At 40.1% G+C, this 20825-nt stretch overlaps 1 protein-coding gene across 4 annotated transcripts in view; it reads left to right on the top strand.

Moving 5' to 3' along the window:
- PRKN (parkin RBR E3 ubiquitin protein ligase) overlaps window positions 1-20825 on the top strand; it is a 589279-nt gene that overhangs the window by 268059 nt on the left and 300395 nt on the right. For all 4 annotated transcript variants that reach the window (XM_053382342.1, XM_053382339.1, XM_053382341.1 and 1 more), the window contains exon 5: window positions 18563-18646. In XM_053382342.1, coding sequence (XP_053238317.1) covers window positions 18563-18646 — 84 coding nt within the window. The remainder of the gene's footprint in view (window positions 1-18562; window positions 18647-20825) is intronic.

Here is a 20825-nt window from a genome sequence, read left to right as displayed (position 1 = left end):
ACTTCTACGTTGTCTCCCAAGACAGACAGATGCCAACAACAACAAGACTGTCCTGATGGACTGTTGCAGGACAGAAATTACTGAGGTTTGTCTGAACCATGATAATAAAATCTTAGTAGGAGTTGATCTGTAGTTTTTGGATATGCCTATTGAAGCATCCCATTTATAAATCTTAAAACAAATGCATCTGGTGGGAATATGTTGACATGATCGCATTATGATGATGTCTACATTTTCTCACTTCTGATGATAGGTCAAACCCTTGAAGGCCATGCTTTGTCAAGCTAAACATAATTTGTGTTTACCGTAGGTAATCTCATTGACACAGAATACATAGTAGAGGCTGAGAGGATCTCAGTTGGTGCCTAAGCAGTATATGTTACTCAAGGACAGTTCAAAACCTTGACTGAGACCACAATTTGCTCAGATTTCTTTTTTGAGAATGTGTTTGGGATCTAAAGGGTCATTACATACTGAAAAATAGCTCTGGTGTCAATTTCTATAGCTTATGACAAAGATAGCCAAACAGTTTCTCTTGTGTTTTAAAAATTTAAGGAATTCATTGAACTGCCTGCTAATGTGCACACACATATATAATAAAGGCTTGAACATTAGAGCAACATTAGAATGGGATGGGGGAGGGGGAAAGAAACAGTAGAAGTCAAGTGGTCGCAGCAGTACTCAACAATGGAAGAAGAAAGGTGGAAGAAATAGTGATGGTTATTAGGGAGGGGCAAGTGGTAGCAGAATCCTGAGAGAATAGAGACATATCTGACGATGTGGAGAGAAGCCTGACAAAAGCTGGATTTCTATACAGTGGTACCTCGGGTTACATACACTTTAGGTTACAGACTCCGCCACCCCAGAAATATTACCTCGGGTTAAGAACTTTGCTTCAGGATGAGAACAGAAATCGTGCAGCGGCAGCGCAGCAGCAGCAGGAGGCCCGATTAGCTAAAGTGGTGCTTCAGGTTAAGAACAGTTTCAGGTTAAGAACAGATCTCCAGAACGAATTAAGTTAACTCGAGGTACCACTGTACCTTTTGGTTCTTTGCCATATGAAGATTTTAGTGCAGATAACTGAAACTTAGCATAATGATTTACTTCTGTGTAGCAGCCATCACATATAAAACACCACAGAATAAGCTTTCCTATCCTACATTATCACAAATACTGTATTTTTCAGCAGAGGTAGTTCACATATCCAGTCATGAGATACTGAGTGATGTAAGATACTGACTTGCAAGCACACATTTGAATCAACACTTAGGCTGAAAGTAGATGTTGCTGGAGGCATAGGGCTACTGGCAATCAATCCAATCAATCAATCAATCAATCAATCAGTGTAGCACCCCTTATCTTCATCTCTTCTTTCACCTGTAGGTTTCCCATTTCCCCCCCCACTTCATTCAGCAGAGAAGGTTGCATCATAGTGACATTCTGTAATGTCTAGTGGGGCTTCTGTCTTCTCCCACCTACTGTAACTCTGTTTCCATTCTTAGACTTCAACAGTCTCTGTTCTAATACCTAAATAGTTTTTTTAAAGTTTCCATTTTTGCCCATCTGTGTTCCCCACCACCACCCAAACCTAACATATTTGAAGGGTTTCTATTTGCTGAGATCTACTGTTTTGTTCAAGGGTTTGCCAGTTTTCTCAGTTAAGCAGATTTAATTGCTCTATTGTTAATTTTTGCTTTGTTATGAAGAAAAATCTAGCCCCCAAAAACCCAACCAGTTTATCCTGGGCATTCAGCTATCTTGATTTGATTCCCACAACTATTTCTCACCCAAAGCTGACTTATCTTCTAGGGACTGGATTATCTCATGTGCTTGTTTTAAAGGAAAGGTTGACAGCTTTTTAGAAACCTGGTCTTAGCAGTGCCCTGTGTCCTGATAAAAAACACAATCAATCAATTTCAGTTCCGTTTATCTCCTTTCAGAAGCACACAACCTGTTCTGTCTGTGGAAGTGTGCTGTGGCATAGCTTGATTTGCAAGATTCACTCTGTTGCTGTGATATCCCTATGGTCCTTTCACTTGATATTGCTATATAGCAAATGATCAGAACTTCAAATTATATAGCAAACAATTTTTGTACAAACATCAAACTGTTGATTAACACAATGAGGGTTTATTTGTGGGGGTGGCAGGGAGGGTGTTATTCTGCTTGAACAAGCCCATTCCTGCATTCTTGTGTTGTATTCTCAGCAGGAAGCACACAACCAGAACCACTGATAGATGTTGAGAATGTTGGTGGGGAGGGAGAAATAGAGTTCATAATTGATAGATATTTACACCGCTGCTGGTTTCTTTAGCGGTACAAAGGCATTAGTGAAAGTGACAGGGACAAGTTATGAACCATTTACTTGGGCTATCTGGAGGGATTTAATCTCACTCGGGTCATGAAGTTGAGTATTCACTGGGAATTGGTGCTACTGTGATAGGCCATATCTGAAGGCCTGGAGAGCAGAGATAAGACTTTAAGTCCAGCTGGAATTAAAAGCAATAGAATTAGCTGGATTGGCATGCTGTAAACCTTTTGGTTCATATCCTGAAATGCCTCTGGATAGCAGTTCAAATCTCTTCCAGGTGGAATTTTGGCTCTAGGGTCTTTGCATGAGACAAATATTGATAATGTCAGGGAAGTACACAATAAAATCAGCCATACACAAATCATCATGCAGTCTTGTGGCTTTATTCCTAAAATGTGAATACTTTTCTTTTCCTTCAAGAAGGCTCATATTCCACTTGACTGCCACTCACATGCTTATCTCCTATAAAGGAAGGATTGGGGGGGATGTTTAAAATGTCTGTGCTTTTATAATGACCCAGGCAAGTTGTGAATGTGGCTGGCATATGCCTATCACTTGGAGATAACATAGTTGCAATCTGAAATAGCTTTAAAACATTCAAGCTGTGACAATTCAGCTCCACATATTAAGGTCTGTTGACTATTTTTTCAATAGAAAGGTTTAAAATGATATCTGAACGTATGGACCAGCTTTATACTGGATCAGACCATTAGTCCATCCAGCCCAGCATTGCCCTCTTTGACTGGCATCAGCAGAGGTATTTCCCAGACCAGCTGCCAGGTTTGCTTTAACTACAGCTGTTGGGGATTAAATCTGGAACCAATATGCAATACACATGCTCTAGCACATAACTTCTACTCTGAGTGAACACTTAGCAAACAGTGAGGGTTTTAATGGTTTCTGTTTCCATGGACTACAAAATTTAGCATTTTAAAGATTTTGATTGGTAGGCTAGAACCACAGTTATGCTAGCATGTGCTGTTTGTTTAACTGACTGCACCCTCATGTGAAGTTTGTTTAACCAGTGTCTTCTGTGTTGGGTGGCTTATTTCATTTCAGTTCGTTTTAATAAGAGAAAAAACTGCTCTCAGAATGGGGGCAGATAATTCGTGTTATGAAAGTGGAACAGTGGTTAGATTAACAATAGCTAAATGTGACTAGTATCTTGAACAGTGGAATGGCAAAGTTTTTCATACCAGTAGGGATTTGGGTGACCTATCCATTCTGAAGGAAATCAGCCCTGAGTGCTCACTGGAAGGACAGATCCTGAAGCTGAGGCACCAATACTTTGGTCACCTCATGAGAAGACTCCCTAGAAAAGACCCTGATGTTGGGAAACATTGAGGGCACAAGGAGAAGGGGACGACAGAGGACAAGTTGATTGGACAGTGTTCTCGAAGCTACCAACATGAGTTTGACCAAACTGTGGGAGGCAGTGGAAGACAGAAGTGCCTGGCGCTCTCTGGTCCATGGGGTCACGAAGAGTCGGACATGACTAAACGACTAAACAACAACAGGGATTTGGGTGTGGTAAAGTAAGAGTGTGACACCTAAAACAAAGTAGAAAGGTGACCTCTTCCTGTGTTGTCTCTGCATATTTGTTTTTGTGAGTGTGCTGCTTAAATGTTGTGTTCAGTAAGTACAAAGCATACATATGTGAAGAGAATACCTTTTAATAAACAAATGGAATAGGCTATATTATTATGGCTGACTCACATATTCTCAGCTTCTGAATAGGACTCCTCTTGCTGCTCCCCATCAAAAGGTCCTGCACAAGTGCCTCTTTAAATTCAAGCTATTATCACAACATATTTCCTCTTTCTTTTTTAAAAAAAATATTCTTATTGAAACATGTTAACACAAATTGGGACGCGGGTGGCGCTGTGGGTAAAACCTCAGCACCTAGGACTTGCTGATCGTATGGTCGGCGGTTCGAATCCCTGCGGCGGGGTGCGTTCCCGTCGTTCGGTCCCAGCGCCTGCCAACCTAGCAGTTCGAAAGCACCCCTGGGTGCAAGTAGATAAATAGGGACCGCTTACTAGCGGGAAGGTAAATGGCATTCCGTGTGCTGCGCTGGCTCGCCAGATGCAGCTTGTCACGCTGGCCACGTGACCCGGAAGTGTCTGCGGACAGCGCTGGCTCCCGGCCTATAGAGTGAGATGAGCGCACAACCCTAGAGTCTGGCAAGACTGGCCCGTACGGGCAGGGGTACCTTTACCTTTACCTTTTTAACACAAATTATCAATCAACACAACCAATTACATTTCCCCTCTCCTTTTTATTCCTCCCCTCCCTCCCTCTCCCACCCCGGAACAACATCTTCCCTCTTAAGAAATATCTTATTGCAGTCACTCGGGTAAACCAAAGGAGATCTACAGTGAATATGAAGTTACTAACTGAGCATACTGAAAAAGAGTCTTTACAACCCACTTTTCTAGTTCGGTCCCTTTTCAACCTGTGAACAAATTTCTATGAGCGTGAGTTTCAGGGTACTGCCTTCTCAGGGGAATTTGGATAGTTCTCAGGTTCATTAAATGTTTCCTTTTGTCTTGGTGCTCTGTGAAGGACAGCTGGCTGAGAAAAGCACCTAAGGATAATGTGGGAGTACTTGTCATTTTCACAGACTATGGTGAAATATGTTCCCCAGATCTGTCTGTATGACATAAGACCATGGAACCTTCATGTCCTTGATAATTCATCCTTAACCTCATGCATTGGATGAGCGATCCCCTCAGGGAGATTCTTGTCACCTTCTTTCAGTAATGGAAGCTCCTAGGTCCATCTGTTAAAGGTGCATTTCTTTTTTTTTAAGTTTCTCTTATTCTTCACATGGCCTGAGGTGCTGGAGATCTGTATCTTAGAAGCAGAGTGTTAACATACATAATTTAAAGTTTTATTTTAGCTTTAGCTGCCAAAACTATGAGGAAGTAACCAACTTACTGAAATACTTAGCATTGCAAATTGTGCCATAATCTCTTCTCTGCTTGACAGTTGGAAGCATTGTCTCTTGAGCCAAACATATATTCCGCTCGTCTTTGTTTCCCTACAGTGACCAAATAGCTCACTTATGGTTCTTTTTTCAGTTGCCTGTGTGACTTCTAAAGTCTCCATCCCTGGTTGCCCTACCGAGAGTTAACAAGATAAGAAGGGTCCTCTTGGATCACACCAAAGCCCCATCTTATCCCATATCTTGGTCACCCAGTGGCCAGGCAGATACCTCTGGGAAGCCACAAGCAGAACCTGACTGTGACAGTGCATTCCTCACTTGTGATTCTCAGCAACTGGTAGCTTTGCCTTGAGTTTGTCACGGAGGTGAAACGGCATCATTCTGCCAGGGTTAATTGCTAGAGGGACCTGCTTCTTTATTGTGATTGCATGCTTACCTGGTGAGAAATCTGGTCTCTTAAACAGATTCTGAAAATGGAAAGCGAGCACCTTGTATCCCACATTATGTTCCACTGCAATAAATTATTTGCCCAGATTAACTTTTTTATGGTGCTCAAACCTGTGTAGTGTCTTTCTTCTGTACTGTTATGAAGGAGCTTGAATGTTTGTTTGTAATACAGTAAGCGCGCAACTTGTGTTCATTTAACTTGTGTGTATTCAGCTTTACATGTGTGCCAAAATTTAAAAATAAAAAGGCGGCAGGGTTCCAGCAAAAATGACATTGTCAATTCCACCCACCTGTGACCCCAATGGGTTTTGACTTATACACGATTTTGGATTTAGGCCCAATCCCGAGAATTTAAGTAAGTTGTGGGACTGCTGTACTTTATAACACTTTATAGCCCCGAGAGGCTGTCAAAGTGGCTTACAAATTATTTGTACAATGCCATTACTTTCCAGTGCAGTATAGGAAATATTAATAACATGCTGTGTCCACAAGGAACCAGGTTTATTTAGGCAGCATATCCTGCCCTCATCCTTGGTCTTCCCTGCTGTTGTCCTGCTGCCATTAGACCTCAAGGACAAGGGAGTGAGGCTGAACATCTGGAACTCACTCAGCCTGTAAGTGAGGCAAGTGCTTCCTTGCTGGCATTTGCTAGGCAGGTCCCACTAATGGCCTCTTACTTCTCATAAAACATCCTGAAGCCATTTAACAATAAAAGCTATATAAATACAATTTCAAATTGATGCTGGTAAAAACTGGGATAAAAATCTCACTGGGAAAGGGCTCTGAACAACTGTCATGGACTGGCCAGGAAGCACCAGCCGGGGAATCCCCAGGGGAACCCTAAAGGAATACCACAGAGGAAGAAGGCTCAGAGCCAGAGGATAGGTGGTGGGACAGCAGTGAGTGGAGAGGGAGGAGAGGGGGCAGAATGGGAAGGAGTAGGTGTCAGAAGCAGAAGAGGCAACAGGGCTTAGTGAGCAAGAGGAGGCTGGGGCAGAGAGCAGTTCAGAATCAGAAGCAGGAGAGGAGCTGGGTCAGGAGACAGAGATGAAGCAGGCTGCTGCAGAATCCATGGAGTCTCCTCCTGCTGCTGCAACAGTCAGCTCCCCTTCCCCCCTAGTCTAACAGAACACACATAGAAATGAAGAGGATGGAGCAAAGAGACAAGACAGCAGAACTTAAGGCTACTGGGGAGAGAAGCCTTAGAGAGTAGTGGGAAGGCAGGGACTTTCAGTCCTCTCAGTTGCCTCATTGGGGGAAGACCTACTGGGAAGAGTTGCTATGATCACTAGGCCTGCACTATTTTGGTTTCTTTGAATAAAAAGTTAACTTCAGTGACACTGGGTATTTTATTATTGACCTGCTCCTGACAACTGGAATTCCCTCAGATTCTTGGAGAATGAAGATACTGTCAGTGAAGATATTGTGAATGGCCCACAGCCTCATGTTGTGCAGGTTTGATAGAGGGACCTGCCTGACTGGGTGGCCCAACTCTCACTGACAGGGATTCTGCAGAGGAAGATGCAGAAGTATTGTACGTTTGTTTTTGTAGTTTATTCTGCTATACCATATACTGATTTCAGCAGCAAACCCAGATGATGATTCCTCCAGTATTGCCATGTACACTCGTATCTTGGAAGCTGAATGCCTTGCCACTTGTACATTTTGGCTCCCGAACACCGCAAACCCGGAAGTGAATGTTCCGGTTTGCAAACGTTCTTTGGAAGTTCTTTGGGAGAAAGGTTGTTTTCTGCTACTCCAGAGAAGCGGACACGGAGCAATGGATCCAAACTACAAGAAAGAAGATTCCACCTAAACATTAGGAAGAACTTCCTGACAGTAAGAGCTGTTCGACAGTGGAATTTGCTGCCAAGGAGTGTGGTGGAGTCTCCTTCTTTGGAGGTCTTTAAGCAGAGGCTTGACAACCATATGTCAGGAGTGCTCTGATGGTGTTTCCTGCTTGGCAGGGGGTTGGACTCGATGGCCCTTGTGGTCTATTCCAACCCTATGATTCTATGATTCTATGATTCTAAGCCGAACAACCAGCACGGCTTCCGTTTGGCTGCAGGAGCTTCCTGCAGCCAATCAGAAGCCACGCCTTGGTTTCCAACAGTTTTGGAAGTCAAAGGGACTTCCAGAATGGATTCCGTTCGGCTTCCAAGGTACAACTGTATATAGTAACCCTTTAATAATCTAAAGACTTGTTTTGGAAACGGCACAATGACAATATAACAACATTTACACCAGCTAAGCACTTTCCCAATTCTTTTGTTTTCCTCCTTTACATAAAACTTCAGACAGGCCAGTTAAACTAGCTAGAACAATGTTCTTTTTATTATGTAAATAGGCTTCTATATTTTCATGAAGTATTTGCCTTCTCTTTTATTGTATTTTTTAAAAGCTAGATTTTCACAGCAACAAGCCAAACATAAGCAGGCAAAACAGAAATGTCTTCAGAAAATAATATGATGATTTCTGGGGTTTATAAATTCAGATAAGCATGCTTTCGCTGTCAGGATTATTAATAAGATTAGCCCTTGTTTGTTTCTGATGTTCTAATTCAGGAGAAGGAATTAGCTTGCCATATGCTTATTACTGGTCTCTTCTTATTGATAAAGACTTGCCCATCGTTGTTTGATATAGACAGTTCTGTATGCAAAGTGATTCATAAAGTCACACACACACACACACACACACACACACACAATTTGTGTTCCAACAGAGTTAAATAATATAGTATGTTGTTGACTTCCTTTTCTCTTCCCAGCTATAAATCACAAAATATTTTAGCTGGTGTGGATACTCTGATTTGAAAGGATGCATGTGCATGAATGCTGGTGTAGGAAATTAGGTGTTAGTATCTTCTAGACTTAAGATTCAGGTATCAGGGACCAAATGTTTTTTAGTTGCCCCTTGTCATCATTAGTCCTTAGCTTGAAAGCTATTGACATTGATCCAAGATGAGAGACAATTCACCTGACTTCATATTTTTGGCTAGCTGCTTGCTCTCCTCCTTGGTTCAAAATCTGTTTGTGTTTCTCATGAGCGTGTTTTAAGCCCAGATTCCAAGGAAGCAGATAACAAGTTTGTAATGAGTACACAGGATAGGAAAAGTAAAAAAATAAAAAATCCACTGGGAATAGGTTACCTCTCATAGTAAAGTAAGTTTCCTGCTGCTACACAAATATACAAGGGTTAAGGTTCCCTAAAGAAACAGATAATCATATGGCACTTTGGTGAAATGTGTGATTCATTTTAGGATGGAGCTTATATTATGCAGGTAAACACATGTTTCCTGAGGAGATGTGACATTTAATGTGAATGACTGGGTAGTGTGTTTGTAGTGAAGAATGTTGAGGAGAAGAGGAAGTCCTTTAACCTCCTTTCACCTACAGATTCTCCCTTGAAAAAAGCTTCTTCTGCTTTGAGAACTCAGCTAAGGAGGATATACCGTATTTTTCGCTCTATAAGACTCACTTTTTCCCTCCTAAAAAGTAAGGGGAAATGTGTGTGCGTCTTATGGAGCGAATGCAGGCTGCGCAGCTATCCCAGAAACCAGAACAGCAAGAGGGGTTGCTGCTTTCACTGCGTAGTGATCCCTCTTGCTGTTCTGGCTTCTGAGATTCAGAATATTTTTTTTCTTGTTTTCCTCCTCCAAAAACTAGGTGCGTCTTGTGGTCTGGTGCGTCTTATAGAGCGAAAAATACGGTAATGATGATGATGATGATGATGATGATGATGATGGATAAACCCAAGCAAACACACATGAGCTGGGAGAATAATTTCCAGGGAATAATTGGAAACAATTTGTCCAGGGAAACAATTTGTCTTATGCATTCAAAGTAAATAATCTATGGGTCTTTGACTGCAGCTCTGGAGCAAATCCATCAAAATCTTTTCTTGGATGAATTGGGTGTTATATTCTTTATATGTATGTATTTCCTCTAGAATAATGTTTCAGTAACATATTCCAGGTGTAATTGGTAAACTTTATAAATAGCAAATATGTATGCTAATCTGTTTTATGGTTTTAATATGTTAATGACATTTCTTGTTGGATACATATTTTTCTTTTTGAATTGATACACAGATTCTTTGCTTCTCTCTGGCACACTTGATAATATTTAGTTCCCCACCCATGGATGCTGATTTTGTGCAAAATCAAAAATGGACTAGGTAGCAATCTGTTTTCTTCAGGTATTCTGTGAAATCTTGATTTTACGGTTTTAAAGTGCAGTATCTGAGGAGCTGTGATAGAGCATTTTCCAGAACTGGACCTTTTTGGGGGTCAAAATGGATTTTAACCTAATGTGTAGTATACAACTAATATTTTTCCAATCTAGATTTAATATATATATAGTATACAGAAAATTAAGGACTGCGGTATAGACATTTTGTTTCAGTGAAAGTTGGATTACTTAGGTGCTGCTTCTCTCTGCATGTTCATTTAGAAGAGACTTGAATTTTATTTATTTATTGGCGTCTTACAGTGTTAGTCCCACAAAAAATGTTTTAGATAAAGCCATGCATATCAGTTACCATATTTAAACCAGTTTTAATTATTTGGGAATATTCATAGAGAGGCTGTGGGGATCTGCTTTCCCTACATCTTTGATTTATTACCTCTTGTGTATACTTCAGTGTGGCACAAATTATTTACATGGCGGCGCAGCACAAATTGTTATTTAGAAGACAAGGTTGCTAATTATTGTTGTTAATGGCAGAAATGCAAATCAAAGTCCTTGATTTGTATATTAAGTTGTCTTGGTGAGCTTATATGCAAATATGTCTTATTATGAGTGCTTTAAGTAAAACTGTGCTCAAAACTGAGAATTCACATGCAGGGAGAGATTAGAGGACTCCCTCAGGGTTGGAGAATCTTTAGTAAAAAGGGTATTTTGTTGTTGCTTAAGCCAATTCACACAACAATACAAAAAAAATCATTAATATTAATATTTTAGGTTTCTGTGTATTTTGTTCCAGATGAGTAGCAAAATTTGTAGTTAGTACCAAAATAAACATTTGCACACAGATTAATGCTTCAAAGGTAGCCATTATTCATGAATAAATGATGTGATTTTTGCTTGTCCTGCCATCCAACTTGCAATCCAAAGGTGAAATGGAATGAGAAACCAGGTTCAATTAAGCACAGTTCCAAGTCACACTGAGACCATTTTTAGACAATTACATCTCAACACACCATGAATCAGCAAACCAGGAAGTTTGGATTTGGATTTGATATCCCGCTTTATCACTACCCTAAGGAGTCTCAAAGCGGCTAACATTCTCCTTTCCCTTCCTCCCCCACAACAATCACTCTGTGAGGTGAGTGGGGCTGAGAGACTTCAAAGAAGTGTGACTAGCCCAAGGTCACCCAGCAGCTGCATGTGGAGGAGCGGAGATACGATCCCGGTTCACCAGATTACAAGACTACAGCTCTTAACCACTACACCATGCTGGCTCCCAAGTATTCTGTTAACCATATTTTCTTGTTTTGTCCAAACTGGGAAACTAAATAATTCATAGCTTTGGAATGAGCCAGAATACTTATACAAGGTTTGTAGTTTACATAATATTCTGGCTTGTTCCAAAACTTTTTAAACTTAGTTACTTGAAGAATTCCTGATTTATTTGCTCCAGCAATAAAGGGAGGAGCAAAGGAGCTCCTTGCATGGTCAGAAGGTTTACTCACATTTCAACTTCTTAAACCAATATATGACTATCTGAAATATTAGTCTATTGCCTAAGCTTTCTTACATTAGCCCATGAATGAACTCTTGAGTGAACCAATGTGGCTGGAATCCATTCACTGCATGAGTGCTACTCTAGAGCAGTGAGCGAATGTCCCGGGACATTCGCAGGGAAAAATTGCTTGTTTACAAAGCTATTGTACTACCAACCTTACTATATGCTTGTGAAACATAGACCACTTATAAACGCTATCTCCAACTCCTCGGAAGATTCCATCAATGGTGTCTCCGAAAAATGTTACACATCACTTGGGAAGACAGGCAAACTAATATCAGTGTATTGGAAGAAGCAAAGATCACCAGCGTTGAAGCAATGATTCTTCAACATCAACTTCGTTGGACTGGTCATGTTGGGCAGATGCCTGATGATCGTCTTCCAAAGCAACTACTGTATTCTGAACTTAAAAATGGAAAGCGTAATGCTGGTGGTCAACAAAAGAGGTTTAAAGACTGTCTCAAGGCAAATATAAAAAATGTAGTATAAACACTGACAACTGGGAAACACTAGCCTGCGAGCGCTCCAGTTGGAGAACAGCCTTTATCAAAGGTGTCATGGGCTTTGAAGATACTCAAACTCAGGACGCAAGGGAGAAATATGCTAAGAGGAAGGCATCCTTGGCAAATCCACACCATGATCAACTCCTGCCCGGAAACCAATGTCCCCAGTGTGGAAGGACGTGTGGATCCAGAATTGGCCTCCACAGTCACTTACGGACTCATTGTTAAAACCGTGTTTATGGAAGACAATCTTCCTCAGCTGCGAGTGATTGCCAAAGAAGAAAAGAAGAAGAGCGGTGAGCGAATTGTTTTGGGATTCAAATAATATTCCTTGTTGCCGCTTCTGAGTAAAATTTAATGAGAAGAGGCATGGCAATATTCCATTTTAAGAACAGAATAAGAGCCTCCTGGATCAGGGCAATGGCCCATCTATTCCAGGATCCTGTTCTCTAACCATGGTCAATCGGATGCCTGTTGGAAGTCCACAAACAAGATTCAAGCACAACAACATTCTCCCCTCCTGTGGTTTCCTGGAACTGGTATTCGGAAGCATTGCTGACTCCAGCTGTGGGTTGCTGTGTTGCTATACTTTAGCAAGTAAATTTTCTGGAGTAGAAGAACAAAAACACACTTCTTGAATCCTAGCAAGATTTATTTTAACATTTTGAAGTCCATATTTCTGTGTCACTAGAAGTGCCCGTGTCAGCTAGCAAGCACCATTTGAAAATAGCTCAACTTTTAGACAGTAACTGTCAAGCTAGAGCAACAGACACAAATTTCAGAAAGGAAGGGAAGCAAGGCAATCCAAGATTTTACATGCTCATCAAAATCAAAAAGATTTTTTAACTGGCATCACAATGTCAGTAAAGTGGGCAGCAGACTGATCTCTTGGGGAAGGCAGTACCACAACCTTAATAGATTTGCAGGCTTGTATTGTAAGAAGCAATCCTTTAAGTACGTAGTGGTGAGTGACTCCCCACCAGCTTGTGTTGGATTGGAGAATAAGCTAAACAAAAATCAGGGACACTTAAGTTTATTTTCTGAACCAGTCTAACTTCAAAACAGAAGAAGGGGCCACTGTTGCCACCACCTCTGCAGAAATGGTGAGGAGTAACATTCCAAAACTATTCAGCCAGATAAAATAGCAAATTTTTAAAACCTGGGCAAATGCTCTTGGAAATAGTTGTAGAAATTCCAAAAGCTGTTACAAAAGTTCTGCTTTCAAGCTTCCCTTTGTGGGAACACCATGACAATGATACACATTTTAGTGTTTAGATGGGCCTATCAGACATATTATCTCAGATACTGCTGGACTGCTGGGTTAGCAATTACCTTCTTATTTATATAAAATTCATGCCACAGGCCATTTCTGAGATGGCATTGGAATTTTTACCTGGCCCCATTTTTGCTCAGCTTTTTGCTGTGAATAAAGCAAAACAATTACAATATAAGATTTAAATCCACAAGTGTCAGTTTTGCAAATCTCTTTTAATATTTAAACATAGCATGAAATTATGTTAATGACCAACCTCCATGGGCACTGCGTTAAAAATTGGCAGAGGTGTCTTTTCTTGCTTCTTCTTCCACACCTCCACTGTCCTTCCACCCCCCCCCCCCGAATAGCCTGTGATGGGTTTTGCAGACTAGAAGGGATACGTTTCCCAAAAAATCCAAGCAAATATTTGGGAGCAAAGTAATCATGTTTACATTATGATAATACCCAAGCATTCACTTGAAATCTAATGTGTGTCATCTCATTTAATAAATGTAGTCCAGTTGGATTAGCAATTATCAAGATATAAGGGCTGGTGAAATAAATGAAGCTTTACATGATAATATCTGTGGCTATTCAAATACATTTCCATGTTCTGAATTGAAATGAGATCTCCTATCACACAACAGTTAGCATATCATGTGGCCATTGGCTGACTCTAGGTTGCTGAAAGCCCCATTTGTGCCGCAGCAAGTTTATTCCTAGGAAAGGGTGTTTGAACAGATGACGATAATTGCATGGTTCTCCTAAATTAAACCTGTTAAGAATACATTAAAAATTGGAAACCTAATTTGCCTCCTATAATAGTTTTGTATCAGAAAAATGATGGGCTGTTTTTGAATATGCTATTCCTATACTAGACATAGAGCTTGAAAATGGGGGAATTGTACATTGTCAGTATACAAGGGAGGTACTGTTTTTGATAAAGGGAGTGGGCAAATGATCTGATGCCCTTTTTGGCATGAAGTATGTGATGCATGTAAATTGATGCACCTTAGGAACACAAGGATTACCTAGCTGGATTAGACAACAGCTCTGTCTAGTTTAGCCTTCTGTTCAAGATGTGTTGTTGCCTTTTCTAATCTCAGCCTCTGTTATATTGTTTTTAAATAACCCTGCTAAACAGACTTGACCCTTCTTACTATTTTTAAAAAATCATCCTTTTAACTAACCCTCTTATTTTTTTGTAATTTCTCCCATTTAAAATTTAAGACATTTGTGATGGATTTTCTGGGTAATTTTAATTAATATACATGAGGAACTTTACATTTTCCAGCACTTTGACGATATTACACACAAACTCATAAAACCATAGAATTGCGGAGTTGGAAGGGGCCCCAGAGGTCATCTTGTTCAGCCCCCTACTATGCAGGAATCTCAACTAAAGCATCCATGACAGATGGCCATCCAACCTCTGCTTAAAAACCTCCAAAGGAGGAGAGCCCACAACCTTCCAAGGGAGTCTGTTGCACTGTCAAACAGCTCTTACCGTCGGAAGATTAATAATAATAATATTTATACCCCGCCCATCTGGCTGGGTTTCCCCAGCCACTCTGGGTGGCTTCCAACAGAATATGAAAATACAATAGTCAGTCAAACATTAAAAGCTTCCCTAAACAGGGCTGCCTTCAGATGTCTTCTAAAAGTCTGGTAGTTGTTTCTCTCTTTGACATCTGGTGGGAGAGCGTTCCACAGGGCGGGTGCCACTACCGAGAAGGCCCTATGCCTGGTTCCCTGTAACTTGGCTTCTCACAGCGAGGGAACTGCCAGAAGGCCCTCGGCATTGGACCTCAGTGTCCGGGCAGAATGATGGGGGTGGAGATGCTTCTTGTAACTTGAATCCCTTGGTTCTGGAGCAAGCCTTCAGAGCAGGAGAAAACAAGCATACTCCCTCCTCCATGGGACTGCCCTTGAGATATTTGAAGATGGTTATCATGCCTCCTCTCAGTCTCCTCCTTTCCAGACTAAACATACCCAACTCCCTCAACTATTTCTCATAAGACTTTGTCTCCAGACTCTTCATCATCTTAATTGCCATCCTCTGCACAAGTTCCAGCTTGTCAATATCATTCTTAAATTGTGGCACTATTACTTCCTTTGAGCCACTATGCGGCCTAGAATAGAATCATAGGATCTTAGCGTTGGAAGGGACCCAAGGGTCATCTAGTCAAAGCCCCTGCAATGCAGGAATCTTAACTAAAGCGTCCATGACAGATGACCATCCAACTAATAGCATTAGTTTTTTCACCGCTGCACCACATTGTTGACACTGTTGGTGTCATCTGCAAAATTGATGACCACCCCCTCAATTCCTTCATCCAAGTTATTTATAAAGATGTAGAACAACAACGAGCCCAGAACAGAACCCTCCGGCATCCCATTTGTCACCCCCCCCCCCGGCATAATGAGGAACCATTAGTGAGTGCTCTTTGGGTTTGGTCAATGAAGCATCATAACCATTTCATACCTTCTAAATGGTTCAGATTATTTGATGAATCACTGACTTCTTCTGCTGACCTGAGTTTCTGATCTTTCTTTGATTTTGCAGGTCAAAAACTCAGTTCAATCATGGCATTTGATTAATTTGTCAGTTTACTGAATTTCTCTAGTACATTTTTGAGCAGTTTTTTTTTTGTTTTGTTAAAAAAAGGTGACTGAAACGTCCCCATTTCAGCTGCAGTTAAAACAGTACAACTTCTGTCAGAGGTTCTCGAAATGGTGAGGTGGATTCCCCCTAGAGAGCAAGTGGTATCTGGAGTAAAAGTGCAAAGATTGAGGGAAAGGATCTGGAAGCAGGTGACAACTCCTTTATCACCCAAGACCTGAGTAGATCGAATGCCCTCATACCAATCCACATTGGAATTGTAGAAACATTCCAGAGTCTTAGCCCTTTAGTGGCACAGATGCTTGAGCTGTCATAGCACATAAATAATAAGGATAAGTTCTTGTGTAATTGCTTCTTCAGGGGTATGTGCTGCTCTGATGAAGTTTGAAATGCAGAAATTATGTGGGTGGGGCTTGTGGTGTGGTCACTCACTCTCTATGCCATCTGAAGGTCAGTAGCATTAGTGTGAAGTGTGTGTGTGTGTGTGCCCCTCCTATGCAGTTTTCCTGTGATCACATAGAAGTAGCAACCATGCTGTCAGGCAAGATAAGGATTGGTTCTAAAAGCATAATCTATAGATAATTTAATCTAAGGTTACTAGACGTCCCTGTTTCCTAGGGACAGTCCCCGGATTTACAAATCAGTCCCCATACAAAATCCATTGAAGTAGAAAAGTGTCCCTGGATTCATTGAAAACAATCTGGTAACCTTAATTTAATCAAGCCTGAGTGTCTGTGTGACCAAAATAAATACATGTTCTTTTCCTATTATTTACCCTTGTCTTCACTTTCCTTCCTCTGATGTTTCCCTCTGTGCTGAATTTTAGATTCTTTCGTTTGAGGATGAGGACTGAGAGGCTGAACCAAAATGTTCACAGAGAAAGTGGGTTTAGAGGGCAGATCTGAAGGAAGACACACACACACACACACACACACACAGAGAGAGAGAGAGAGAGAGAGAGAGAGAGAGAGAGAGAGAGACTGCAAAAGGCAATATTAATGTAATTGTATGGTTGCCTCCATATTCCTTTTGTGTGGTGCTTTACCGATAAATGCATGTGTTCCTGTGCATTGTTTTAGAACTCTTATCACAGGGACTGTGATACTCTGTAAGATTGAGGAGGCACCTACACATAGCATCTGTGCACTATAACAGTGCAGGGGCTTGGTTAGCAGATCTGAGAAGCTACAGGAGGAAGGGACCATCTCTTACACTCACAGTTGGACTAAACACAAAGCTTCTCTGTAGCAAAAAGCCATAAGTTGAAGCATGGCAGCTGAAGGATATTTGCATCATATATAGCCTGGCCACTTTCCCTGAAGATAAATGATTCTTCCCTCCTCTGTATTCAGTTGTTCATATGTTAATAGTAAATTATTTGTAAGTAATAAGTAAAATTGTGACCAAATTTTAAACACAAAATCTATACCAACCTCTTTCTTGTCAATTGTAAAGTCTCAGCAAAATATCACTTAAGTCTGTGAACCTTCTATAACTTTGGAAATTTGTAAAAAGACTATTACCATAGTTTACAACTTGCGTATGGATGCAGTAAACTTGGGCTTTAATTATTCAGTTTTCCTTCTGCAATCCTCATTTATTTATTGCATTTGCTTTATGCAAAATACCATTAAATAGATTCCGCTTCTAAGAATTGCTTTTTTAGAATAGAATTGTTGCAGTCACACAGATAATTCTTTCTCAGATGTTTAAATAGTAAAGATTGATCGTTACCCCCCTTCAGAAATTATGCTCCTCATTTTCTAACCTCCATGTATTTACTAAAGGTCTGATAGGGGAACCTGCACCTGGATGGTCTTCCTATTTGGTGGTTTATATATCTTGCATACACTTTCCCCTTTTTCTTTATTTTAAAAAATCCATGCCTCATATTTTCATCAGAACAAGTGCTTAAGTTGTCTTAGAAACAGTGAAAACTGTCTCACAGTAAGATCTCATAATGCAACCAATTCCCTCCAAGCAAAACAACATACATAAGAGCAGCAGTAAAGTAACAGAAAGGTTCTCATCTTAGCTTCCTGAAGCACTGGGAAAATTCAGCTGTTTTTCTTGGTCATCTGAAAGACAAAATAAATGGTGCCAAGTGAATATGGAGGACATTCGGCAGTTGAGGAGCGGCCACAGAAAAGACCCTGTTCCAGATTTCTGCCTGCCTAACCTCCAGCGGCAGTGGGGTCTCTGATGAAGATCTCATTGGGCAGGCAGGTTCACATGGGATAAAGATGTTCTTTGGATCTCTCAGACTCAGGCTCTTTTGCGCTTCATTGGTCAGAACTCAGCATTTTGCATTGTGCCCAGAAAGTGGAAACTGCTTAAGAGCTTTTATCTCAGGTGAAATATGTTCAGTGTGGTGAGCCCTGGCAGCTGCTATACCAGAAGTAATAGTATCTAAAGTGTATTTGCATCAGTGTATTTGATTTATGGCAGTGGGAACTAACTCAACATGAATGCATTTAATTTCACATTTCTGTAGTTTTGAATCCCATATCTTTCTGTAATGTACTTTTACATTTAATGTACATTTCACTGTATGTTCTGGATTTGTTACCTTTTTATTTTTATAGGGTTTTCTCTTTCCTTTTGTTATTTCTTGATTTAAGCAGTGTTTTTATTTCTTTTCCTATCTCTTTGGGAAAATTCCAAAGCAGAGTAAGTGAAACATTTCTTCTGATTTTTTTTTAATAAAAAATATATCTCTTTTCTTTTTAAGGGTCCATCTTGCTGGGAAGATGTTCTGATTCCAAACAGAATAGCTGGTATTTGCCAGTCAAGAAACTGCAGTGGAGAAGTAGCGGTAAGAGACTGTCAAAATGTAATGACTATCAAAAAGCAACATGACTCACTTAGGGAAATTAAACAGAAATACTAAATTGTATATTTTTAACATAACTATGATTGAAGAAGGTCATCAATTCAGGAAAAAAAGATAACATCAACATTTTAAAAGTGACATAGAAGTTAACTCTGTTGAGGTAGGAGTTTTCCCATGTGTGTTCTCATAACATGTCTACAACCTGCCTCTGAATAGTCAAAACTGCTGAGGCGTGAAAATGACCCTTGAAAAATAAGATAAATGCCTCATTGAACATCTAAATACTATAAATGATCCTTCCAGCCCAACGACATGATGGAAAGTCAGCTCTTTTCTACATAAATGCTGTTGTTTTGACTTGTCATTTGTATCTTGTCCTTGATTTTTAGCTGCAGCGCCACCAGTCCCCAGCCCCACCCTGAAGTGACATTTGAAATGCATTTGGAGGCATCTTCTTGGACCAAAACACCTGTGGAATTAGGAGGGAAGCTAAGAGCATGTTAGAGTAGCAACACTTGTCATGGGGATTTTACATATCCCTACTGCTAGTTTTGTTGCCTTGGTAAAAATCAAATTTACCCTGTTGTAGCAAACTAATTTTCATTTTCATGGAATTATGCATATTGCGTGCTTGCCGGTTTTATGGCTAATGGCCACAGTTGAACTAAGCACCTTTCCCATTTATTTTCTTAATTTTATGAATGTACGTATAACTGTGTTAGATTGCAGTTTGTTTTTTTCCACAGGAGGGCTGAAATAAACATGATGACATTGTTCACACACTAACTCTTTCCTTTCTGAGTATTAACATTCATGTTCAGAGACATAACATTTGATAATATTTGAATATTTTCACAGTAGCCCAGACCAATCCCTAAAGTTTTCCAAACCTCTCCTATATGTGCTGAAGCATGACTCATGTCACATGTTGTTTCAAGTCATGTTCTAATACGTTTTTGGGATCATCACTTCTTTTTGCCTCTAGGGTGCCTTTTACTTACAAGAAATAGGCAACCGCTGGTAGGTAATTTGATGGATTACTAAACTCTCCGTATTATGTTGTAATCATCAGGCTACATCACTTTGGATTATGTGTGCATTTATAGTCTCATCTATGATCATTGCAACAGTGACTGCATTTATAATGGGGCCTGGCACCATGCATAATTAAAAGCAGACAAAATAAATTCTGCTCTTGAAAACATCGTGGTAGCTGGTGGGATTTATAACTACTCTAAAAAGGTTTAAAAGTTGTTTTCAATCCATCACTGGAAAGAAAATACTTCTGAATACTTTCTTCCAGGGTTCATATTGAGTCCCGGCTGATATGGAGAATGAAGCCAGATAGCTTGGCTGCACCTTTTTCTGCAGCATTCTAGTTTTTTCTTGGGAGGAAAACCTGCTCCAAGATAATCCTTGATTATATCATGTAATTCTAACTGTAATTCTAACTTTAATCTATGATTAGAAGCCAAGATACATCTGGGTATTTCTCAGTCCTGGGAATACCCTTGCCTATGTTCTGATAACCAGAATCCAATTGCTGTAATCTTCTGAACATGTGATACCTTTATCCTGTAGGATTTTCACTGGGTATTATGATGGTAGGTTTTTTATTATCTTGTTGAGCACTTAAATTGATGAGGGGCACTATAAATATCTAGATTGCGATCTTAGACAACATGATTAGAGTTTTACCTCAGGATTTTGGTGTTTCATGAAATAGTATAGTGCAGATCTAGTCATTAGAAATGCTGCTACCTTTGAATTCATTCTCTACATAAAATGCACATATTTATATGCATTTTTAATCAAATGTTGGTGAATTGTGTTATCTGATTGATAGGCAAAACCCAGCCATCCTTTGAAATATGAAATTTGATGAATGTTTCCAATGCAGTTCTTCAGCAATGTTTACACAATTGTGTATACCTGGGTAAAATGTGTGTAAAATGTATAGAAATGTGTTTATTAGAAGAAATTTGCACTAAATGCTGAATACACACACACACACATATATATATATATATACACACCAAAAAAAATCACCAACAGAGGTGGAAATGTGGAGAATTTTAAGCTGGAGATATGAGAAACTGAGACAAACAAAAAATGACAGATTTTCCCATTTCCAGTAGAGAACTTGCATATGATCAGGTGG

This window comes from Podarcis raffonei, chromosome 3 (genome assembly GCF_027172205.1).
Source record: "Podarcis raffonei isolate rPodRaf1 chromosome 3, rPodRaf1.pri, whole genome shotgun sequence".
Lineage (NCBI taxonomy): Eukaryota > Metazoa > Chordata > Lepidosauria > Squamata > Lacertidae > Podarcis > Podarcis raffonei.
The sequence above is the reverse complement of the archived record's forward strand: the minus strand, read 5'-3'. Positions and strand labels throughout refer to the sequence as shown.